This window comes from Grammomys surdaster, unplaced genomic scaffold (assembly GCF_004785775.1).
Source record: "Grammomys surdaster isolate TR1022 unplaced genomic scaffold, NIH_TR_1.0 126163, whole genome shotgun sequence".
NCBI lineage: Eukaryota > Metazoa > Chordata > Mammalia > Rodentia > Muridae > Grammomys > Grammomys surdaster.
This window is the reverse complement of record NW_021620970.1, coordinates 8308286-8334984: the sequence shown is the minus strand read 5'-3', so window position 1 is coordinate 8334984 and position 26699 is coordinate 8308286. Positions and strand designations below refer to the sequence as shown.

The 26699-nt window shown below is 41.8% G+C and overlaps 1 protein-coding gene across 1 annotated transcript in view; it reads right to left on the bottom strand.

Annotated features, from left to right (window-relative positions):
- Positions 1-1224: 1224 nt before the first annotated feature.
- The window catches only part of Akap6 (A-kinase anchoring protein 6), a 414932-nt gene continuing 389457 nt past the window's right edge, over positions 1225-26699 (bottom strand). Inside the window, exons 13-14 of the mRNA XM_028757469.1 lie at positions 7175-10574; positions 1225-2176 (exon numbers count right to left, since the gene is read on the bottom strand). Of these exons, the coding sequence (XP_028613302.1) occupies positions 7215-10574 (3360 nt within the window). The 3' untranslated portion in view covers positions 1225-2176; positions 7175-7214. The remainder of the gene's footprint in view (positions 2177-7174; positions 10575-26699) is intronic.

Here is a 26699-nt window from a genome sequence, read left to right as displayed (position 1 = left end):
AAAATATGTGCAGCAAACATTAGAAGAGGCAAAACCCACACAAAATTATTAAGGTTGTGAGATTGCAGATATGTGGAATTTAAGTGTTTTTGGGATGGTGCTAGTCAATTCCAATTGTGGGATAAAATAAAGCCCCACGCAAGCTACTGCATCTCCTATACCTAGTACACAGTGTATACCTAGTACACAGTGTATACCTAGTACACAGCACACAAAAGCTCAAAGTCGCTCAGTAAACACCTTTCAGCCCTCTCTATCTGGCCTTCTCTCCTATCACACCTGTAGCGAAGCCCCACTAACCTCTGCTCTCTCCTACCCTTTCTCTTGGCCCCTGCCCCTCACCACTGTCTCTCTCGTTGTGACTCTTTCTCTACATTTGCTTTCTTCCTTACCCGTGGAACACTATGGCATGTTGTCTGTGTGGTCGGTCACTGTCTCAAACACAGATAAACCTCCAAGGGCAGTGCAATGTTCATAGCTGCTCTCCCTGAATCTAGAATAGCGACTTGCAGGCAAAAGATGCTAATGAGTGATCTATTGAATGAATGATTGTCATTTCCGTGGCTACATATGTCTGTCATGTTCTCTTTGCTTTTCGAAATCTGATTATATACTGTGAGTGGTTCACTTCACACATCTTTTTCTAGTTTAATGCAGGAATCTCAGAAATATATATATATATAATGTTACCCCACTCAATACTATAATTCAGGAAACTATGAAATACCTACTGTGTGTCAGGCACTTTAGTAGGAGTTATGATATAAATTAATAGTTGAATTTTTAAGTAAAAAAAAAGACCAAATGAAATATTTCTATATTGATTTTTCTTAACAAAATAAATACACCTGAAATCTATAGTTTAAATAATAATCAAATTTTCTATCCCATCCACCAAACCCATTCAAATATTTAAAATAAATTAGGGCACATAAGAGAACTCCAAATACAACTTTAAACCATCAACAAGTAGAAATAAAAACATTTAGAATAAAACGTTATTGATGGAAATGGCCTTTAAACCTTTGCTATTTCAGGATGCTTACAGTGAAACAGAAAGATTTTTGAAAATTATGAAGGCTTCAGGCCTAGTCTATTAGTCTAAGCAACTTAAGCCTTCTGTGTAATATGGAAAATTTGGAAGCTAATATATGGGGTTTGTTTGTTTTTCTTTTCCTGAACCAGATGCAAGAATTTGGTAAAGAACACAGGTAAAAGAGATCATTAATTTTCCTTCCCCCAATAAGCTATTTTTATTATGCCAATTTTAATTACCATGCAATCAAATGGCTTTAAGGCTTATACTCTCCACATCACTGGACATCACAAACATGAAAGCATTTTATACTGTCATACATCAGTGTTTGCACTAGCTTATACATATATACAGAAATTTTCCACGCATCTTAACCTTGCTATTTCCTCCTTTCAAACCAACGTAATATTACCACGAAAGCAGCTTTTTAATAAATGGTATAAGAAATACAGCAAGGCACACTGTTTAAAAAAAAAAAACATTTTTCTCCTTACCACCTCAAGAAGCATAGAAACCAAAAACAAACTTAATAGTAGAATATACCAGTTTATAAGATACAACACTGTTATAGTTGTTTCTTGAAGTGCTGCATAGATCATTATTAAAAAGAAATAATTAAAATGGGGCTTTCAAACATCACCTAATTTTGTTATAAGGATCAATGTGTATCCTCTCTACTACAATCAAATCAAGGGCTGGCTTTTTCAGTAAATCTCTTTCAATAAACATAGGTATAACACCATGAAAAATTTCAGAGCAAAACATAAAATTGTTCAAGTACTGATGGGAAGGGTGTCATTCCAGACAGTGGGTTTAATGGACCATCAATTTGGTGAACTGCAGAGCTTTAAAAGGAGGAGGGAGGGGACAGGGAAAACAGAAGTCTTGCTGGAGAGATAGGGTTGCCAGAGGTAGCTTGGGACAGGAATCCACGGGAGAACAAGCAGCTTTGTGGAACTAAGACGATCACCTAAGAGAAGCAATGCACACATCCAGATCGAAAGGCCCACGTGGACAGACCGCATTCACCAGGAAGGTTTGTCTTCAGAAAGTCAATGTGACAGGCGGCAGTGATAACAGGATGGAATCCAAGACCAGCCCAGGGTGGAAAGGGCCAGCCCTGAGCTTCAGCCAGGCTATCTACAGGAAAGAAAAAGGTGACAGGAAAAGGTGTCAGTAACGTTTCTGTCATTTGCAGAACAAAGCCCTTTCCGGAAGCTGCTGGGGGGGGGCGGGGGCGGGGCATCGGTCATCTGCTAGCAATCTGAAATGAGAAGTTATGAAATGTGACTTTCAATAGCTCAAGGCTCAAAGAACACACAGACTCGTTTTCAGTTCAGCAAGCTATATAGATACTCGAATATGTCCATACGTTTTCAAAAAATAAGAAAAATTAACTATGATTATCTTTTCTCTGCGTCATCAGTTCATCTGTTCTTCTGGTGATGGTCTCAGTTTTATCAAACTTTTTGAAAAAAAAAATCTGTATGAAAATGTCAGGTAGTCAGTACCAAGGGATGCAACAATGTATGAACACAATTCACAGATCAGGTGCCTGGCTCCCAGACTGACACATCCTCCACTGTGTTGTGTATGATGTTCTATTACAGAGTGATGGAACATCCACAACATTCTGATAATCCCAAATGCGTTAGGTCCTTACCTAGGAAAGGATATAGTCAGAATTTACAACTCAACTATTACTACGCTTCATTTTAGGTCTAGGAAACATCGTGGACACTAAACTGACCCAATTCTCTCTTCATGTGAGACGATTGGTACAGATTTGTTCCAAGCTCACCCTGTCCTACTTATTTCTAAATGGCTACAACAACTGGTCAAATCTGAGAAACATCTAAATTCCAGGAGACCAAGTAGTTTGGGTTCTCAGACCAGCTCTCAAATAAAGCAGGTCTCTCCTTGCTCGGGTTTAATCTAAATTCTGAAGTGCTATATCAGTTTTCACCCTGACCTCTTAGAAGCAAATATTTGGTGTCTTTCTCTTTTTATAAACTTACGACTTCGTGTACGAGAAAGAAAAAGTTTTCCAACCGTTGTTCTGCCACAGCCAAACAGGATGTTGAGAAGATACAGGAAGTTAACGAGGATGGGGGAGACAGACAGAGGCAAATGGAACAAAACTTGGTACCGTAAAAAATAATGCAGTAATTCAAGAAAGCACAGTGCAGCATTGCTCACATGCTGAGGATGTGACTCATCAGGAATCTGCCACTGAGCGGGGAATCCTCCAGAGAAGGCAATCCCATCTTAGTAAAGAGCTGGCATCTGAATTCCCTCCGGGTAATCAATTCTTTCAATTTGGCACACTTGGCAATAAGGCAGGCCAAATGGGCTCAAGCCCAAATTCCCTCCCTCCTTTTCTCCCTCCCTTCCTGCCCTCCCCTCTGTGTGTATGTGTGTGTGTGTGTGTGTAAGAGAGGGAGGGAAGACAGAATGAGTGACACACACACACACACATACACACACTGAGGCTGGGTTTTTATTAAAAAAAAATCTTTATATAGCCTGGCAAGTTATTCAGAAGTACCAGATAATTAAAGAACATCCAGCAGAAGCTTGGGTTAGTAAGGTAATTTAAAGGTAAATTTTATAGATACATGTAGTGTCTAGTGAAGGAATAATATACAAGCACCCAATGTAGTTTCCTAAAGCTGCTTGGCCAGCCTTGGGATACCCATGTCAGTCCAGTAAGAGAATGAGACATTCCGTGTGATGACAAGTATTGGCTCCAACCACTTTCTCAATTTATAAAAGCTGAGGTGCACTCTAAATTATGTTAACATGCACCAATATAAATATTCATCAAAAATCTAAAACTCTGTGGCCACCCTCACATGTGTAGACTGATAAAGTAGGCAAGGCAATGAACCTAAGACCAAAAGAAGCAGTAACACACACACACACACACACACACACACACACACCATGTACACATTAAACCATTAGGTGAACTTAAGGAGAAGACACAAAACTACACACTGACTGCATGTGAGGAGTTAACTTTTTACACTGCAGGATTTATCCAGCCTGAAATTTAGAGTTAAACCATTCATAAAGATCACAGGCTTATGATGAAGATTATGAAGAAATAACTGTCAGAATACAGCAAAAAGATTAGTGCAAACTACATTTCTTAGGCCGGTCCTAGGAGGCATTCCAGACCTACCCTATGTGCTTTTCTCCCTCCAAATCAGGCAGGAAGAGCTGGATCTAGCCAGTTGCATCCCCTTTGATGTGATTTGCTATAACTGACCTCTCCATTTTAACACAGATGGATTTAGTGAAAAGCCCAGCAGTGTGCTGGAAATAAGTGCACACACACATAGCAAATCTTCTCAAATGGGTTCAGAGGTTTTTAATTAGAACATAGTAAATAAAAATAATTTTCAAAACTCTTTAAAAAGAATCTCTTCTGGTTGCAGGCTATCTGCATCGTTCTAAGTCGTAAACACATTCGGATAGAATTATAATCATTTCATCTGATAATCTATTTCCGGGAAAAGAGCTCCAGCAAATAACTTTGGTGAATTGTGTTGTCCTGGTACAAAGACAATGCTACCAAATGGCTTTTAAAAGGAAGAACTTCTGCTGGCTTTGGACATTGTAGAAGGAACACTGACAACAATAAGCTCATATAGATGTAAAGTGTTGGATGTAACAACAGTACACACCCTGACAAGGACGGGAAGCTTGCAGCATTTTCAGATTGAATAACTTCTCAGGTGACAGTACTTTGACACCTGACAGGTCAGTGCAAACTTACACCCAATGCTTGTAACTAGGCAAAAAAGTCAGGCACCAAGATGTTCTGTTAACATGGTACTGAGACATATACACACAGGCATGCACGCATGCATTCACACTGCACACACACATACACATGTGCATACACTCACACATGCACACACACACACACACACACACATGCAAGCACTCACACTTGCACACACACTTGTGCTCACACACCCTCAAAGGTGGATAGGGGCAATCTATGGCTGTTCACACAGCTCTAGGCTGATAACAAGTCACTTGGGGGCGATGTCAGTTCTACAGAAGTAAAACCTGGCTGCTTCTTCCCTTTGGCCACAGTAGAGCCTGCTGTGGGTCACAACAGAACCCTTCGGATGGGCAGGCAAGCGGCTGATATTTTTACACCGTCTATGCTTGTAAAACGTGACAATTACACAGATCTATCGGCACCTCCACTTCCCTCAAGTCAAAAAATGGAATTGCTCATCATTTACATTTCATTTCAATTCCATTTCTCTGTGTGAGGAAAGGAAGAGACTCCCAGAGGATCAAACAGGGAGAATGCATTCCAGAGCCTTCACCAGGGCCAGCGCGTCTCTGCTCCAGATCTCAGCAGGACTGGTGACTTGAGGGTCACAGTCACAGGGTGGCATGCTCACAGCGCTGTTGCTTTCAAGCCTTTATCTTTTTTTTTCAGAAAACAAAATCAGTCAGGCTTTTCGGGTCCTTCTGCGGAGGCGGGCTGAGCCCGCATCCAATCAGTTCTAATAGAACCCGTTCCGAAGCGGCTTATGGAGCCCCGGATACTTTCCCTTAATGGTCAGTTTTACTGCATACTGATGGAGGGTGTGATTATAGGGTGGCCACGACTCACAGAAAACACATTTCTCTCTCTCCCCCTTTTGTTCTCACTGGCGGTCAATTGTAAATAGTGTCTGAAATAGAAAATTAGTAAAGCTCCATCAGTAGCTAGGATGCCTTTCTTCAGTTTTGCATATGGAGTTTATTTTTAGGGTATGTATGGTATAGATTCCCCCCTCGCACCCGATTCTAGCAACTCGACATAGAATCGCACATTTTAATGAGCTCAGGGCACAGGTGTTGCAGGAAAAAAAATAATGATGTTTGCCATTCATCTTTCAAATTAAATAATGTGTTTTTAAATAGTAACTTTTTTCATAATACATTAAGGGAACAACATTTATCTGTCACATTTTAAAAGATGTATTTGTAATAAATGTAAATTACTTTTAGAAAATCAGTAATTAGGCTCATCAAAAAAATAAACAATCTGCCACAAAAAAGATAATCTTTAGCATAGTTAAGTATAATAACTGTTATTTGAATAAGTTAACAAATTAGGGTAGATTGCTTCTGTAATTCATTTCCTATAGCACGAGTTTAGGTTACGGCATTAGGCTTCTGGAGTGGGGGTGGAGGGGTGTTATGCACCTCATACTTTGGTGAAATACAACTCTCATACTTGAAAGCTAAATTTCTTTTTAAACTTGATTGAGGAAGTGTATTCATCACTGGGGCTTAGAAATGGGAAACAACAGAATCTCTGTGTCACTTTTAGAACTATACCATCATCTCAGAATTATCAATCAATGGCTGTCTTATTAAATATGAAAAGTGGAATGAATTTCTCAAAAAAAAAATTGATGGCAATCAGCCTGTCACCTTCAGGCAAAATTCAAAAATTCTGTTTTTATCGAGACGCTATTAACTTGTCACATATCCTCCCAGTATTTGCGTTCTGGGCTGGTGCTCAGTCTGTGTGTGTACACATAGGGGCCCCCTCTTTTACATCAACTTTTTGCTGCTGTTTGATCCTGGGACCGTGATGAGGAGCTATGACAGCACAGCCTTCCATGGGGGAAGTCACTGGGATACCAGTTATGGGAAGCAGAAGCCTGAGGGAAAGCCCACATCAGGAAGGAGACACAGCCTTTAGCCTGATCCCTGTTCATCACTGGGCAGTTCTAAGTAGAAGCTGCAGTAAGGAACGTAACTACTGAACATGCATTTTGATCTCGGGGAATGCCTGTAACTCACACACTATTTTTCTCTTCCAGTTGAAGAAATTAAAGCCCTAAATGGATCAGCTGTTTTCTCAAATATTGTGCTGCTCTTGCTAATGTGATGGAATAAATGTAATGTCTCTTTAAATATCAAAATTTCACCATGGGTCCCCTTGTGCTTTTCACAGTGGCAATCACTATTGTGTTTCTACTTAAATGTCTTATCCAGATGTGTATGTGTCACAACTAATCATGCTGACCAGTCTTCTATTAATGCAAACTCACACACACACACACACACACACACACACACACACACACACGCAGAAGTACTCATACATACCTTTCAATGAGATGATTTCCATGCTTGGGGGCATTACATTCTACCTATGCATGTTACTATGTCGATCTTCGTGGAAGCTTACGAGTTTCTCTTTACAGGTTATAGTTTGCGGGCTGGGATACAGCGCAGCCTTGCCTTTTGGCTGTTTTGCATTCAAAGAGAAAGCTTGAATTTTCGGTTTGGCAGAAGCAGCGTTTTCTTCTGGCATGCCTGATACACCTTGCTTTCTTGAACTCCCCTCTCTGCTGGCCTTTCCTGAGGGAGTGGTAGGCTCTGCACTCTCTGCACAGCCCTGGGAAGCGTGGGACACGTCATCTCCTTCCTTTTTTGCATCATCAGCTCCCTTCTGAGGGGAAAGTACTGAAGGAGGCACTGTGACTGTCTCATCACTGAACACAGAAGAGCTGGCCGTCATTTGTTCTGGGTTAGTAGCTTCATCTGGGACCGCTGGTTCATTTGGAAGGGTACTGGGGAGACAAGCTCCCTCATCAACAGGCTCATCCTCATCAACGCAAGCTTCAAAGAAGCAATCCATGTCTTCCCTGTCATCTAAGCCAGAGTCCACAGTGTCCGGTGGCAAGGGAGTGCTGCTCTTCTCCTCTATGTAATTGGTGACCTCCCCACAATCACTGTCGTGGGATGAAAGAGATAAGTAGGAGTAAAAGTCCCCCTTCCTCAGGTGTATGGGCCGATGTGAATGTTCCAACACTTTCTCCTTAATCTGGGTTAGCGAGGCGGGAGCGACCACCTCACTTTCAGGTTGCGATTTACTTTTTAGGGCTGTTGACGCCATGTCAATGATTTCCTTAACAAAGTCATGCACGGAACAATCTTCATCATCTTTTTGATGGAGAACATCTGGCTTGCAGTTGCAACAGGAAGTGCTGCTGCTGCTGATAGAAGCACTTTCCTCTGTCTCATTTTGCTCAAGTAGGCAGCAACCAGCAGATTTTCTAGCCCCACTCGGGGCATCATCAGACAAAGATTTTAGTCCATCCCTGTCTTGTCTGCTTTCACCGCCGGTTTCTGACAGTAGTCCTGGGCAAGAGTTCTGGACGGACATGCAGTCGTCGCTTTCAGGATGCTGGAGGTTGGGACTGATCTGTGGAGGATGTCTATCTTTTGGGGGACCAAATTCCTTTCCGGCAACATTTGAATCATCAGAACCATCCATTAATGCTTCACACTCGCTGTGTCTGGATTCAGAAATCTTTTTCACATTCGAAGTAAGGTTCTCTGACACCGCTGGAATCCCTTGCGGCATCTCCTTTTCTCTTTCTGGAGTACTTTCAACATTGCCATTTTCCATGTCAGCCACGTGTGGGTCTTTAGTAACTTCATACGTATTTTTCTTATTTTCACCTTTGGTTCCTAAGTCATGAGTTCTAGGTGGATTCTTACCATTCCCATTGTTTTCAGAGAGACATTTTATGGAACCATTTAGAAGGGCCTCAATGTCCAGGGTGTCCGAGGGATTGGCTTTCTCGTTACTTTCCCCATCTTTATTGACCTTTATTTCGTCAGTGATGCTGGACCGTTTCTTTTCTCTTGTCAAGGAAAGTTTTGGTCTTATCCAAGTCTGCAGTTCGTTCTTTATGTAGTCCAACCCAGACATCAGGTTGCTTTCTTCATAAATTTCATCATCTGTTGCAATACTGGAGTCATCATCCTCATCTTTGAGGCACAGCTCTTCTTCCGTTAAGGTGAGAGTGGAGCTGGAGAGGAGGTCGCTGTCATCTTCATCATCAGTGCAAGCAGAGGTGCAGGAGACGTTAACAATCATGCTAACATTGACGTCGCTCTCATCAGCCACTGAGCGATTCAGTCGCTTCCTAAATGACGCATTGGACTCTGGTATCTTGTTTTTGTGTAACACAATGTCCTCCGAGCAAAGAGAGAGCTCATCGCTGCTACTCAGTTCTGTAAGAGATGTCGGTGAGTCTTCATTTATAGAGGATGCGACATCCAATGACATCTGGCCACTGAGGGACATCTTTTGGGAACTGCTTTGCAGAGTGATATCAGAAACACTGCGCTTGATCTTCTGCTCTGAGGGGCTCTGTATATTCTCCAGACGATTCAGAAGGTCTAATGTCCTCTTACTCAGCTCACCGACGGAGCCACTGCTCACACTTATGTCCCCAGAGCTGTGACAGCTAAAGAGATCCTCATTGCTCTTATAGGATGTCAACCAACTTTCTAAAGAAGTGCTCCGCTGGAGGCTGTCACTGCCATTTTTAAAGACTCCCAATCCAAACAAATCACCCCCTGGAGAAAGGGACTCTACAGATGAGCTACGAGATAGAAGGGAGAGCTGTCTGGCATTCTGAATGCTCGTGAATGTCTTCTCTAGGTCGCTATTTTTGTATGAGCTGTGACCCATCTCGTGGGGTGCACTTGCCAAGATCCTTTCACGGGGAGGCGCATCTGGCTGTAAGTCTGAAGCCTGATGTTTAGCTTTGCAGGACTTTTTATCAAAATAAAAACCACAAAGAAGGGGATCCTCCACATGTGCCTTTTCACTCTGTGACTGCTTCATTATCATCGGTAATTTGAGTTTTGAGCCTTGGAGGTACGAGTAATCATAAAATGTAAACACATCATGTTTTCCTTGTAATTCTTCTCCCAAACAATCAGTGGTGTGTTTGGTAACACTGTTTAAATCCCTAGCCTTTCCATTTACACAACCTACTGGTGAGACGGATGCCTGAGAGACACTTGGAAGCTTAGTGCAGTCCCCCTCATCTTTAAATTTTTGCTCTAGCACATTGGCTGCATCTTCCATTTGTGGGTCCAGATGTTCCATTTCAGGGTTACTTGGGGACCCATCTACCATACTGAACAAGCTCATGTCAGAGTTGGTTGGCATCTCATTGTCTCCTTCGCTGACAATCCCACTCTCACTGCCTGAGTTCTGGCTCATGTCTCCGCTGTGACAGGAGTAAGGCCTCACTAAATCTGAACCCCCTAAAAGGTCTGGTAACGATTTTGTGGATGAAAATGACGAATCTTTACTGAGGCTCTTAGTTAAAACAGTAGGCTGTGACGTGCCTGTGAACTTCGGGCTGCTTTTCAGAAATGGAGTGTGGCTGTCTTCGTGGAGCTCCACATTGTGAAGACTGTACACTTGGTAAATGTGTGGGCTGGGAGAGGCAGTGATATTTGAGGTATACTGAGACCCTCCACAGTCACCTGCCTCCTCTTCATAACCAGAGTCCTTGTGGTGTGTCTCTTCAAGTTTCACTCTGGGTACCATAGGCTCTGGGTCTTGATCAAGGTCATTTGAATCTTCATGCACACTAATGAGTTTGTTACTTATGTCTGTTTCATCCCATTCCAGGGCATCCTCACTCATTCCGTTCAAGTCCATCAGGCCAGCATCAATCACATTCAAAGTCTCCTGTAATAGAAGGGAGGGGAGGCAGAGAGAGAGAGAGAGAGAGAGAGAGAGAGAGAGAGAGGAAATTGTTATCTACTAGATCCTCTTGGAAGTTAGAACATTAACCTGAAGCACAGACTGGAAGGTAACAGCATCAGGAACTCTGTTCCTCCTTGAGATAATATCCAAACACTGTAGGGATGGGCTATTATCAACAATGACTCTCATTGAGGCATTGATGTAGATTCAAATGTAAAATCAGTATATTATTACACGATCCTTTATGGATTTAACCATTTCTTGCTGACTGTGCTATGTTTTACATCTTAGGTTGGGTTGATTATTGTGGGTTGAATATGTAATGTGTTCCACAGGCTCACTTTTTGAACGTGTGATCCTCACCTGATCATACTATTTTGGGAGCTTCTGGAGATCCTTGAAGGTAAGATTTAGCAGGAAGAAATATGTCACTTGGAGTGGGTCCTTGGGAGGACCTTGTCTGCAGCTCTTTTTCTGCTACTTCTTCACAGAAGAGTACACAAAGATCCATTACATGCTCCAGGGTAAGGGGCCAGGTGGCTATGAATGGGACCCTCTGAAACTATGAGCCAAAAGAAATACCCTTTCCTTAAATCACTTAAGTCGATGTTTTAGTTGTGTTATGAGAAAGTAACTAAAACAATTAAAAATAAAACTGTCTGCTAAGCAAAGATTAAAGGTAGAGCCTATGAATATCTGTTGTATTAATTATTAAAGTAGCTGCTAGTCAAGCCGACTATCTAAGCTGCAGTGGCTCTCCCTAGCTCAGCCGCCATGTTTCTCGGCCGGAAGCCACATGCTAGCCACAGCTAGAAACAGTCAGCCAGAAACACCAGCCCTGCTACCCACAAGATGTCAGCATGAGAGATGGCTCTGCCAATTTTCCACACTGTCTCCGCAAGGCTGGGCATTGCCCAGACCATCCCGCCATCCACATGGGCCCAGTAGAAAAATGAGACTCTAAAGCTTAAAGATTAATCAAAGGCTTTATATGTTTGGTAATGCTCAATAACAATATGCCCATACAAAGAGAGTTGTTTCCCAATTAGCTAACCTAAATAAAAGTTGTTACCTGTGACTGCTCTCCATACCTGCATGGCTCTCCATCGCTCCTACATCTCTGCTCTTTCTAGCTCCTCCTCTTCCTTTTCCTCTTCCTCTCCTTATCCCTCCCACCTTAGCTCCTCCTACAAATATCATAGGGTATGTATATTCTCATGATAGTTTACTCCCTGAGTCTCTAGTAGATAACTATCTGTTGCTGTGCGTCAGAACCTTCTTGCCTCTATTTCCAGGTTAAAGTCTCATTTACCCAGGAATCTAGAACAGTGTATATATCTTCATTTTTCTTTCTTTTCTGGGCTTGGCCATGAGAACTAGGTGTTGCCTCCTGTTGGCCAAGATGAGCAATACCTGCATCTTCCTGAGTGTTCCCAGGCAGCTCTTTAACCATTGTCTCCACAGTCCCTATCTTCTTTATCCTTCCTTTGTGAGAGAGATTTCACTTTGACTCTTGTTGATCATTATTATTGGTTTGCCTATGCTTCTGACAGGTAAAACCTTCCAGTCCCTAACTGACTGAAGACTTTCCTGACTCCCAGGGATGCGATCGCCTAGGTGTCTTTCTGCTGCTATCTGCCTGTCTTCATGAGAACTCAATATCCTCTTGGCCTTCTATGGGATGTAGCTGTTAAACATCTCCTTCAGCATCCTCACATCCCATCACCTGGTCCTATGTTGGAGCCAAGGAAGGCGAAAAATGCACTGTGGGCCCTGAGAGGTTCCCCTACAGATAAAACTGTAGAGCATTGTCAGCTCTACCTACACTCATGCCAAGGAGTCAGATGGATGACTATGACTCTAGAACTAGCAGGCTCGCTGTTGGCCTCATTACTTCGTATGAGTTACTTAAGCTTTCTGAGCATCAATATCATTACCTATAAAATAGATAGTTCTATTGATCTTCAAAGTCACTCTTGGATGAAACGTAAAATAATTGTAAGTCCCCGGGGAAGCAGCCAATATTTGGTAACTAACTCTTACCATGTGCAGAATTGCTCCTAAGCTCCTTGACTCCTTGACTTCTCCTTGGCTCTATCTCCTTCTTACCATCCCTTGCAAATTACTCTTAGAAACAACCCACGATCTGACAGGTAAGAAGAGCAGTGATACTGCTGAAGGCAGAGCTTCTCATTACAAGTCAGATTATCTCAACTGTCTGGTTGAAAAGCAGGCCACGCAGCTTTCATTCTTTAGTGGGAGGAAGAAAACCTCACCTGGAGCATATTCGGGCACAGTTGGAAAGCCTCAGTCCTTCCTAAAATTAATGGTTAAAGAATGCCACGCAAACTTATCAAATGTGCTTTATTATAGTGGGTATGGAGGAGATTCTCTGTATATCCCAACTTAGTTTAAAAGAGTCCATTTATAAGGTAAACATTAATTAGGGGATAATTTGGTTTTTTTCTAAAAGAAATCTTTCCTGCTGCCAATGTTCTAGCAGTCAGTCTAGTACATGGCCAGTTATCATAGCCACTTAGATACCAAGTCCATTCACTGTGATGAATTTTTATTACAACTTCTGTTTATTCTTTGCTAACAGATAAAAGAAAGGACTAATGACCAGTCTGTATAGCTAGTGAATGTCAAAATCTTTAGCTGTAGGGGCAATCAATCAGTCCACTCAAATGGTGTATTAATTTCAAACACTCTCTTGCCTGACACTGTCCGGACAATGCTGATAAGTAATTAACCCAGGCGTTCAGAGGAGCACTTTGTTACTCAGATCAACTTTAACAAGTGACAGCGGAGGATTCTCCAACAAGGCCTCAAAACCAAGGACTCGACAATTGTGCCATCTTGTGCCAGAAGCTAAGCCTAAGGGATGCTTGCAGCTTAGACTGTCTCTGGACATGGTCATGGTCAGACACTACTTTATGGATTTACAGACTCAAGCCTCTGAAAGGACAGAACTCAGCAGTACTGAAGGAACAGCTCAGAAGTAGTTGGGACAAAGCATTTCCATAGGAAAGGATTAAACCTGGTTTATGTTATGGTTTATGTTCCTCCCCAAGTCTCTTGTCCTTTAAAACTTCCTAACACTTCCTTGTATAGTTCCAGGGAATATCTGGCTGGATCTACTTGGAAATCATTTACTTTTAATTAAAAAAAATCATTATTAATGAAGTCTTCACTCAGCCTCAGTCACTTCCTTTTTAGCTGTCCTTGGCAGTTACTTTAACTTTCCCTTCCCTTCCCTTCCCTTCCCTTCCCTTCCCTTCCCTTCCCTTCCCTTCCCTTCTCTTCCTCTCCTCCTCCCCTGCCCTCCCCTCCCCGCCCTCCCCTCCCCTCCTCTCCTCCTCCTCTCCCCTCCCCTCTCCTCCCCTGCCCTGCCCTTAATCCTTCTGTAGGGCTGAGGGTTCCTCCCTCTTGCCCAGCGTTTTATATTCTGAAGAAATGGTCCACCTGAACGGTAAGGATACTAATTGCTAACCCTCTCCTTAGATTTACAGGATCTAGAACATTTGAGGTTCTTTGTAATGCTCCCCACTGCTGAGGCTTTGGCTTTATGTTCTGAAGGAGGGAGAGGGGGAGGGAAGGGAGAAGAGGAAGAGGAGGAAGAGGAGGAGGAGGAGGAGGAGGAGGAGGAGGAGGAGGAGGAGGAGAGACTTTGTAGATGACAAAGACCCCTTTCAGTATATGACTTTCCTGATCTATTCCTTTCCCTTCCTAGACAATCACACTGAACCCCTAAAACCCTAAAAGAGAGCTTTAAGGAGCTATGTTCTCCATCTTCTTCAAGGCCAATGTTGCATAAGCCAGTTTCTTTCACAGGAACTCTTGACTACATTCGCCTTCAGGTGGAGGGCAGCCTGAACCTTCTTGTTCTGTAGTAAATTCTGTTGATATTTTAAATAAAATCTCCATTTCCTTCGAATTTAACCTAAACCATCCACTGGGACACTGGGGAAGGATGTGAGGATGTTTATATAATTAAGCATTTGCCTTCTATGCAGCTGTGGGTGTGAGGAACATGGCACCCACATTGATATAACTGTCATTTTCTTGGCTGGCACTTCAACATAATCAATAATGCTCAAACTAATTAAGAATTTGATTTGTTTTTGTTTTTTTTTTTTTGTAATTTGTAAAGAAATTGCTTAGCTATCAAAAAAAAAAAGATGTATATATTCCCATACTTGTCAAACTGATAAGTCCAAATGCTTCCACACCAAAATCTAGAGCTTTTTAAATAAAGCCAAATTGCCCCTGAAGAGCAAATGAAGACCCCATGGACAGCCTATCATTGTAGAAGCAATTGATATAAATTAATTCATGTACGGACCTTTCATTCACAAATTTGACCAGTTAGGTTTTGGGGGGAAAGGAGAGGCAGTTCCAGGGAAGTAAGGTGATAAAAGGACTTGCCCTTCGGGCAGAGGTTTACTAACATCTGCAGCCACACGACAGGCCCTGAAGTAGGGCCCAGGAAACAAGGTGTCTTCCTTTAAGTTCAAGGGAAAAGGAGGGCTTTCATAGGTGCAAAAGCAGGCTTAGTTAACCCATGATTTACGCTACATGACTTATGTTATATTTGACTATTTTTGACAACGGTCACATTTTCTGTGGGTTCAATTAGTGCGTGACCCACACTAAAATATGACTTATGCTGTGTGACAGGAACCATTCTTTCTTTGGGTGGAGGAAGGGGACTGGGTTAATGTTGGAGAGTGAGACATAACAGTTCAGGCTGCCTAAAATCCTTGGATGGTAAGAAAGCTGCTTTGTATGCCCTTGACAGGCCTTTGTGTTTGGGGCCTGATTACCTAAAAGATCAGTTTCCATATCAGTATGACATGACAATTTCATGACAATAGAAAACTAGAAACTGCACACACACACACACACACACACACACACACACTGTATGTAACAACAATTAATGTAGAAAGTGGCCATGAATTTACAAGAGAGCAAGGAAGGGTATAAGAGAGGGTCAGGAGGGAGGGGGGGAAAATGAATGATGTAAGACTTGTCTATTAGAAACGAGCTCAAAACTACTAAGACTGTGACTGACATAATACAAAACTAGACAGAAGATTTCTATCAGAAAATCTTGCAATTTTCATTCACGCTGTTTAGTCTAGATCAGCAGGTTTTAACCTGCCTAACATTGTGCCCCTTTCATTCAGGTCCTCATATTGTGGTGAGCCCCAACCACAAGATTATCACCACCATAACTGTAATTTTGCTACTGTTATGACTTGTAATGTAAATTCTGACATGCACAATATCTGATAGGTGACTCCCAAAGAGGTCACAGCCCACAGGTTGAGAACTCTTGTTCTAGATCCGCCTGATAAGCTCAATGAGCAGAAGAACTACACATAGAAATCTAGGAAGAGAGTTTTTTTTTTTTTTGTAGAAAAATAGATACCATGCTAAACTATACTAGCTGCTGTTCATATTGGTTTGAAAAGAGCTGAGAGAAACAAATCCATTGGAAATGGGTGCTTTTGGCTCACGGTTTCAAAGACACCAGTCCTTGAGAGAGAAGGCATAGCAGGGAGAGCAGTCCGTGGCAGCGGGATTGCATGACAGAGGTGGTACACATCACAGCACGTGGGGAGCAGAGGCCATGGCAGGAACCAAGGGCCCAGCGGCTCCTTCAAATGTTCAACCCTGATGACCTACTTCCTTCAGCTGGGCCATCCTTCCTACGTGCTCCATAGCCTCTCCTTATAAGCAGGAGCACCAGCTGAACAAGGAGCACCAGAGCATGAGCCTATGAGGGACGTCGGAAGACAGTCACATTAGTGAGCAAGAGAGAACTGGACATTTGGAGGAATAATATATGGAGAGGGGACATAATATAGGGATATGGCTGGGAAAATAAATTTCAATCAGGAGAAATAGCAAAATGTAATAACTATACTTCTTTATTTATACCGTATTCTTCTTAATGCCTATCTTTAACCAAAATGCATTAGAAATATAATTATTTTCTTGATTAAATGTAGGTATAAATTAGATTTTAAAAATACCAACAAGTCATTGTAATGCAGAGAAATAATTGTAAAACAATTTTGAGTTTGAGTTGCCCTGTCTCTTATTGATCAAAGAATTGATTTCAAAGAAAATAAGAATATATATATATATATATATATATATATATATATATATATATATGTATATATGACTAAAAGGAAGCTGCTTGCTGTTTGTCAGCTGTACGAATCCTGGTGTAGAAATGAACAGACATAAGTTTGAGTTCCCTACAATTGTGTTACATACATTCTCCTGTAAGTTACCCAGTGTTTGTAAATATCAGTTCCAACACTGTACCGCAGCAGCCTATCGTGCCTGCTTCACAGACTTCTGTGAGCACTTTTGGAAATGCCAATGGGCCGACCTATGGGGACTGGAAACTTTCAACAGATTCATTCTGCCACAGTAAGATGAGGATGTGACTTAATGTTAAATAAGTGTCTCAAGGTTCACATTACCACGGCTGGTGAGCGGACACAACACACAGGGAATTCAGTTAACTAAACACTGACTAGGCCCTTACTGCATTCGTGTTGTAAACATTCATTCTCCAGGAAAAACCAAATGAGAAAGACACCTGACTGTTCTCAGACAGGCCCATAGTTCAAGGTCTTTCTATTTTTTGGAAAATAATTTTTCTTTAAAAGTCGGGTCTATTGTCTGTGGAATTCTATCACAGCTGACACATTCCAGTAATCAAATCCTTCTCACTATCAGATTGACAAGACTCTTCATGTAACGTGTTTTAAAAATGCCCAAGAAAACGCCTTGGAAATCTATCTCACACAAATGATCAAAAACTGTTCTTCCGAATGTTCTTTTTCAATGACATATCTGCTCAGACGCTCAAACCAGACAAGTGAAGATCCAGCCCTTTCACAAATCTCACTAAAATAAGTGTTGGGATGAACGTATTTCCTATGCACGAGAAATATTCACTGCAAGATTGTGTATTTGATCACTTGGTTCCCAGTTTGTTGTGCTGGTTAGAGATGTCACAGAGCCTTGCAGGGAGAAGCATGCCACGGGGAAGGCCTGCAGGGTTTATAGCCTTGCTCTGCTTCTTGTTCTCTCTCTCTCTCTCTCTCTCTCTCTCTCTCTCTCTCTCTCTCTCTCTCTCTCTCTCTCTCCTCTGTGTGTGTGTGTGTGTGTGTCTCTCTGTCTCTCTCTGTCTCTCTGTCTCTGTGTGTGTGTGTGTGTGTGCTCCTGTCTCTCTCTCTCTCTCTCTTTCTCTCTCTCTCTCTCTGTGTGTGTGGTTGTGTGTATGTATGTGTGTGTGCCCTCCCGTGCGTGGATGAAAGCTTCACCAGCTTCCGGGCTGTGCTGCCATGCTTTCCCTGATAGTCGCTCCGCCCTCCCCACTATGATCAGTTCTATCCCCTGGAACCCTAAACTAAAACAAATCCTCTCTTCCATAAGTCCCATTCTATCCAGGGCTTTTATCACAGACAACAGAAAATTAATCAATGCAAACAGAAGCTAAAGTTGCTGAACATCTAGACACCTATTAGACATGACTTCAAGGAATCCAGCAAAGGAAGACAGGGGTGTCCCTTCCATAGATAAACTTCACGAGGACAGGAATTTAGCCTCACCTGTCTCGGGTAGAGCCCAGCATACAATACACTTTATGATATAAAACAGGCTCCCAAAATAACATTGTCAAGTGAAGTAAAAGAAGGGCTTCCTTCCTTCCTGTCTCCCAGATTGTGCTGGAGACAGAAAAAGGTGGTGGGGTTAAACTGTACAGTGAAAAACCAGCAAGAGAGCTGCTGACTTCTGAGGGTTGGCTCTGCTCGGTTATGAGAGCCAATAGCCTCAAGAATGTGTGCAGTATAAGGCATGGGACAGAAAAAGCCACGTTCAGTTGTCATGTGATATTCATGGAAGATATCTTCCAAGAAGTGCTCCGGAGACCAAAACCTGAGAAGGCTTGGCTTCATCCAGTGCTGGGGATCAAACCCATGGCCTTTCGTATCACAAATATGATACCCACAGAGCTATACTTCCAGTCCTAAGTGTCTTGTATAAAATAATGTGTTCCATAATAACTATCTTTCGGAGTACTTTAAATCATCTTCCAATGTCTATTCCTGGGTGGACGCACTCTAAGAGGCTACCACCCTGTACTGTTTAGGAGAAAGTGACAGGCTTCTGCACATAGTTAGGCCAGAGACAGTTTTGTTTCCCCAAATATTTTTATCTATGTCTGGTTGGATCTATGGGTGTAGGTCGAGGACAGGCTATATAGCATATTATTTCATTTATTACCGGAATAGGTAAATAGTCGGAAATAGGTAATTTCAGAAATATTTGAAATATGCAGATTCAGAGACAGAATGAAGATTGTTGGTTTCCAGGGGTTCTTAAAGGGGAAGAAAAGATGTGGGCATAATAGGTCTGGAGTTTCTTCTGAACAATGAAAATCTATTAAAAGTAGAGATAGCAGTCATACAGTATTGTCAGTATACTAAAGACCATGAAGTGGTTCACTTTTAAATGATCACTTTTGTGTGAATTAAGAAAAATTTACTGAATTAAAATCAAACAGACAGACAGATAAAAACACAGTTAACTTAGAGATACCAGATCCTATGGGCTGGCACATGGAGATGCAAGCATTGAAGAGTAACCTGTAGGACACAAGTTTACAGGCAGTCTCACGGGGGTACTGGCCTGCCAGGCTGACACTGGGCACAGACCCTCCAGGTTGACACTGGGCACAGACCCATCAGGCTGATACTGGGCACAGACTAATCAGGCTGACATTGGGCACAGGACCACCAGGCTGACACTGGGCACACAGGACCACCAGGCTGACACTGGGCACAGGCCTTTCAGGCTGACACTGGGTACAGGCCTGCCAGGCTGACACAGGGCACAGGCCTGCCAGGCTGACACTGCGCACACAGGCCCACCAGACTGTCTGCTTCCTGTTGTGCCCTTTCACACTAGTCTTGGAAGAACAAAACTGGAGAAACCATAGCAGCCTCAGACTACACGGCAAACTCTGACTGCCAACACGCAGATGTCTGCCCGAGAAGCCAGTCATCACACAACAGATAAGAGTTCACTTCTGTTCAGGCTCTACAAAGCACACATGGTTGTTTCTTTCTCTGTAGGTTTGCTTTCCACGGTTTCAGTAATGCAAGATCAACTGAAGCCTGAAGATATTAAATGGAAAACTCTCGATATAAACAGTTTGGAGAATTTAAATTGAACACTGTTCTGAGTAGTCTAACAGAAATCTCTTTCTACCCTGCCCCATGATTTCTTGATATAAATCACCCATTTGTCTAGATATCCATTGTGTATGAGAGATCTACCTGTTGATAACTTAGTAGATACCTTTCTTATCCTAGTTTCTTATGTTCAAGTAACTAACTCCTATTTTATTAGTGTCTAAGAGCCCCATGTCACGAGAGTACTGATGCTGATGTCTTGAATTTGCCAAAGAGAAACCATATTGTGCTTCGTTCAAGTAAAAAGGTAAAAGTTCTTGGTGAGGAAAGAAAAGACGAAACTGAATCTGGAGGTCGGTAAGGTGTACTGTAAGAATAAATCTAGCCTTGAAATGGCAAAGGAAAAGGAAATGTGTGCTAGTTTTGCTTCCAAAACCCCAACAACAAAAGTTAGAGCTACAGCGTGTGATCGTGTGATCAGTGTTTTCTTTAGGAGGAAAGCTATTAACCAATGTGTGTATAGGAGAACAACATGCTACTCAAACACATAGGGTTTAGTATCCAAGATTTCAGGCTCTGTGAGGGGTCTTGAAACATATTCTTAGGAAATAAGAGGAAAAGACTATCACATTCATTGGGAGAATTTTATCTCTGCTCATTTCCATGGAAGGTACACAGTGGCAGCCAACACTGTGACCTCACTGCTCTTAATTCCTCCTGGATAAGCAGGGTATGGTTTTCTTTCTTTCTTCTAAAGTTCTAAGTTAATGATTGAAACACTTAACTCAGAGGGGAAAAAATAAGAATATAAAGTTGGCAGTATATGCGAGTAGATTACAGCTCAAAACGGAGCCTGCCATTTTTGTCTCTGTGCCATCTTACTTGAACTAGTCAATGGGAACTGCTTTCCTCACATTTATAAGATGATTGGCTCAGAGTTGAAGGTTGATTGACAGGTGAGCTGATAACTCGTTTTCTTGAAGAAGTCTGACCCTTGTATCTAATCTTCTTAAGCCTTGCTTGATTTCTATCACTGTTTTCTTACTGAGATGGGGACTGGACCACTGCCAGGACACCTCCCTTCAGCTGTTACAGATCACCCCACAAAAACAGCTGGAGAGTTTACAAACCACAATGGATGTTGTGTAGGTTGTTCAAATTTTCAGGATGAATGTTTCTAACAGGTAACAAATGATCTTGATAAAAGGTTTCCATGAGATTTTAATACTTCTGATTCATGGTAAAGAATCCTTAGATGTATTAAAAACTGTAGAATTATGTTTGAGATTTTTAAGGGAAGAACAATAAAGTTTCTGAAATTCCAGTATATTTAAAAACTCATCTTGTTTGGAATAAAAGCAGTGGCCCTGGGTCTTGTGGTTTGGATTATAAAAAGGTCCAAGTGTTGAAAGCTTACTCCCCAGCTGGTGGCAGGAAAGTAAATGGATCATCATGGGGATCTGAGCCTCATTAATGGGTTGACCCATGGGAATAGCTATTAGGAGGGAGAGCTTCCCTGTGGGAGTAAGTCACTGGGGCCATGTTTCTGAAGGCTACAACGTGTTCCTGGCCCCTCCATGACTTTTTCTCTCCATTTCCTGTCTTCCATAAAGTTAGCTGCTTTGCTAGACCACAGGCTCCCAGTGCAGATGCTCTATCTTGCTCGGGCTCAAAAGCAATGGATCCAATCGTATCTGATCTGAAACCTATGAAACTGTGAGCCAACGCAATCCTCTCCCCTGCAATTTCCAGTGTTCTGACGGAGCAACAAAAATGGAGGCTCACAGTCCGTTTTTACATGTCAGCACTTCAAACAGAAAGCACAGATTTCTATGTCAAAGAAATAAAAACTTAAATCCAGAGGAAATTATCTTACTTATAAAATTTTGTAAAAGAAAAATAAAATGCAATCTTTAGGGGTTAGGGTGTATTTAATCGCCCCTTTTTGTCTAAAATATAACTAGGTGCTTTAAATCCTTGAAGTGTGGGTCCTTAGGAGGGCCACCTAGAGAATACACTGAGTTTATAGTACAGATAAGCAAGACTCTGGGCTGCTAGCAGGGCTAATTACCTACACCAAAACTGCTGGATTCACTCCCTTAAGGCCCTTGGCAATGCAGTGTTTGTGGCTGGTATCTCTATTGTGCTTGCATTTTACGTTATACAAATCACGGCTGTTGTTTTTTATTAATAAATCGGAAGTAATCAGGAACATATAATACCCGATGCTCTCCACCTCTTACCAGATCAGTCATAGTTTCCAAAGGACTTCTTTGTAAGACATGCTATTGGGGACCACCAGGGACATCCGGGTCGATACAGATTCCTTGTGTCTACCTGCAGATAGCTTCCATATTAAACTGACAGAACCCGCTACTGTTTCCCCTCAGCATCTAAAGGCCCCTCCTTCACCAAATTAATCATTTTGCTTCGTTCTTTAGCAAAGTACTAGATGAGCTGTGACTCCATAAACTTTAGGAACTCGTTTATTATGTTGCCTGATCAGAGCTTACATTTATTTACACAGTGTACCCATAAAACCTAGCTTTCATTAGTGCTGGGAGAAACTGTCCCGCTCTCCTCGCTGGGGAAGGTGAGGCTGGGGAGGATAATTAGCTGTGAGACAATAAGGTGGCTTGCTGGGTAAGCAGTAGTGTGAAAACAGTTACTCCTCACAAAAGAGGGGAAATTAGCTTGCTGGATAAAAAAGGAAGTGTCAGATTGAAGACTGAAAGGCCTGCCAACAGAACTGGATAGCTCTATGCATCATTAATGAAAATTTTTAACACTTAAACGCCACAGCTGTCCACATTTAAATGCATGTATATGCCATGTGTTTCCAAAGATTAATATGCATGCTAAAATATTTCTTTCCTCCTTAAACTTCTAGATGTTGTCTCCGTCTATTTCATTTCACCTATTTTTCTTTCCGAGGATCAAAATGCACCAGCTTTCTCAGCACTGTGCCCTTGCTTCCGAAGCCCGCATACGCCATGCGTCCCGTAGATGGGCGGTGTGCTCATTATATTTTAACAAACACATTGTTTTACATTCATAATACCGCTATTTTAGTAAACAGAAAGTTTGTTTTGATTTTTCTGCTTCACAGAGTGAGGACTTATGATGTGCGTTTCCTTTCAAAACTTCCTCCTGGAGCACCAGCGCTCCCTGAAGCAGCCCCGTTTTGGCAGAAATTCAGTTCCGTGCAGTGCCAAAAGAAATAGAATAAACAAACACTGCTCCATGCAGCTGGCAAGATCATTTACATATTACTGCACACCAAACATGAAGACCTGAATATGGATTAGAGCTACGGCACTGACACAAATGTCATATAGATAAAGAAAAACAAAATCCAACACATCGCTGTTTATTTTGCCACTGCTACTGTATGAGTGCTGCTAAGGAAAAAAAGGGAGGGGGATGGTTGCATTTTGAAAATTGGCCTCCTTTCTGTATTTGAAGTGGATTCTTTCTAACTAAGGCAAGAAAAGAAGGAAGCAGAAAGGCGTGAGTCGGACCCCTCACATTCTCCCAGTCTGCTTTGTCAGTTAAAACAGTATTAAGGTCATCAGTTTCTAAGATGTGGTAGATTGGTGATCTTAAAACAATCTTTTAAAATGCAAAGCTACCTGAATCCCCACCTAGTCCTCCGTGTTGGTTATTTCAGCCTATTGAGCTCTTTAGTTGGGTTGCGGTCCCTGGTAGGGAGCGGTAGGTAGTAAGGTTCAGTACAGATGCTCAGGAAGCACAGCATGTGCAGTGCTAGGATTTTCCCAGCATCCTTAGCTGATGTATTTTGGTCCTCATCTCTGCACACGGAGCTGGTTACATCCAGTTGACTCTTTTTAATCTCAGTGAGATGGGTGTCCTAGGGAAGGGGGTATGCGTTGCTGCATCCCCATCCTTGGGGAAGGCAAAAGCAGTAAGAGGAGCTGACGAGGTGGCACAGATAAAGATGATTGGGAGGGGATGAGGGATGAGAGACTATAAGACACTTTGTTCCCTGCCATATTAAAACTCTTTATCCCGAATTGAACAAAATTGACTTACATGCAGAAATGCTCTCGAAATGAATTATTTTAGTAGCTTCCAGACCTTTAACCTCCAGGATTAATTGGCATAGCTACTCTTGCTTAAGGCTAAAGTGTGGGGGTGGGAGGCACGGGGAGAAATCAGGGCCCATAGATTCTTCTAATCAGCTAAATATCATTAAAGTTTACTGTAGAATGGTCTCTAAAATTCAGGACAAGAGAGTTGGAGATATTACAAGGGAGTTGGAAAACTTTCCCTAGGACAATAAAAAGTCCTCTATTTCCACAGTTACCTGCTCAAGAGATGGAACTATGTTGCATCCAGAAAAAGACAGCAAGACCCTGGTATAACCCTGTGTTGAAGGGCTGGTTCAGAGGTGGGTTCAGAGGTGGGGCTCTAGGATGTGACCTGTGACTGATGCTGGTGGATTCACAATTCAACAGTTCCTGGGATGTGACAGACACTTGGGAGATGAGATGTAGTTGAAGGGAGGGGTCTTGGACATATGTCTGGGAGCTACGTCATACACCCGGCTTTCCTCTTGCTCTCTCTTTAACCTGGTCAACACAAGACAGGCAGTTCTGCTCTATGGCACTCTTCTGCCATTAGGTTCTGCTTCACTGCAGGCCCAGAAACAACGAGATTGGCTGACCATAAAGAAAACCTCTGAAACCGTGAGCCAAAATAAATCTTCCTTCCTTTGATATTCCCAGTCCTTTGTCAGAGTCAGAAAAACAAAGCCTGACTAACACAAATGCACAAGAAAAATCCCAATTAAAAGGCCATTAAACAGTCTTGTGCAAATTTATGAAAATCCTATCATAAATCTTTAAATGAAACCAGAGACAACATTGTGTGTTTACTATAGTCCAATATCACTTCCAAACCAAACTCCCCAAAATAATTCCTTGCATTGTACTGCTTCACTCACAAAACCAAAACACCCTTATTCACACATAAACACACACACACACACACACACACATCTTTCAATTGTGTGTGTTTCAAGTTGTTCTTCTAAATTACTGAGGTTTTGAAGGTCTTCCCTAATCTGGTTATGAATAAGGACGTGTAGCACTCCTGTGAAGCTAACATTCACCACAGCAATTTCCTCATTAAAGATCCCTGCTCCTTTGGTCTCAGTGGTTCGGTCCTTTTGTTCTTGGTAGATACTCATTAGCATTTTTAAGTGAATGAATGGATGGGTGGATGTGGATTCTACTTTCTTCATCCAAAGTTTTTCAAATCCAGTCATAGATTCTTCTAAAGAATAATTTCAAAATCACTTAGCCCTCAGAGGTCTCTCTCTCTCTCTCTCTCTCTCTCTCTCTCTCTCTCTCTCTCATTTGATTCTTATATTAGAGGTAGAGTCCTACCATTTAGCACAATCATTTATTTATTTAACAGATATTAATTGAACCCAACATGGTACTGCCCGGACACCAAACACGCAGAAAGCATCTCACAGCTGATTTTGTGACAGATGCTGTCATTTTTATCTCAAACAGTTTGGAGTAATTATTGTCTCATCTATGTCAGTACTGTCTTACTGTCAGTATATATGGCTTAAAAGTTCATTGACAGTGAAGATAGTTTTCTGCAGGGAAATGTCAAAGTGGCAAGCATGCCCCGGGTACTCACAAGGTATTTCTAGATTATCCATAATTTCATTCCCTCCTAACCCATAAACCAGCAGAATCAACAAAAGCCATGCAGGCAAATAGATTAAACATTCAGAATACAATGCACATTGTGAGCCAACAGTAATAAACTGGTAGCATTATGGCTGTGGGAAGAATATAATTTTTTTATCTGTGTTAAAATAGCTTTAGTTTTGATATCTTGAGTCTATGGGCTTGTACCTGCAATGTTCTATGTCATTTCTTTTATATACACAAAAAATCGGCTTTTCAATTTTGATATTTTAATTTCAACCTGCCATGATTTAAACGTAAAAACTTTATCTGATATTCAGCAAACTTAGTCATAAATATGTTTAAAAATTGTAAACGCAATCCAGGTGAAACAACAGACCTAAGTATTAGACCCGAGTAAAAAAGAAAGTCAGAGTAAGACTCATCTTCTTGTAGCAGGAGGAGGCCGTTATTTGATAGTAGTGGCATTTCCACTTAAATGTTTTCTCTCAGATCAGAATTTAATGTGACTTCACAATCAACAGATGGGTGCTGAGGCTTAATGCCTGTATTTCTAGACCATGCTTTTTGTCTGCTCCCAAGTCATTAGACAGAAAATGCGAACTTGCTACTGGGAACAAGGAAAGAAGTGGCTGCTCACTGTAAAAGGCTACGTACTAGTAGGCATTCTTTCCTTTTTCCCAGGACTCCTGACCTATAAAGACTTTAATGTCTTAGCTCATGGCTAGGCAATTCAGAACAGACTTCTTCACAGGGAAACAAGAGGTTTCTTTGGTTGTTTAAAATATGGATGTGTCAGAAGGTGATGAGGCAGTCTTATAAGAACTAGGTGACAGGCTGGGATACAACAGAAAATAAGTAATAGCCTAAGGCAAGTTACTACTAACGGTTTTAGACAACTCCACTCATTTATGCCATAAACATATATTAATAAACTATGTTTATATATTCAGAAAATTTATTGAGTACCATGTACAAAGTAAAAGAAAAAAAAAAAAGGTATGGTTTGCAGCCAGTGGGTCAGTTTTTGTCTCTGATACAATACAGGGAAGAGGTTCAGTTTATTCCAGAAGGTCAGGAAAAGCTTTCCTGAGAGGTGGGATTGTAGTCAATGTTTGGAGAATAACAAGAATTTTCTGGGAGGGAACTGAGGGCTGGATCCACCCTGAAGGCAGAAGGGACCAGGC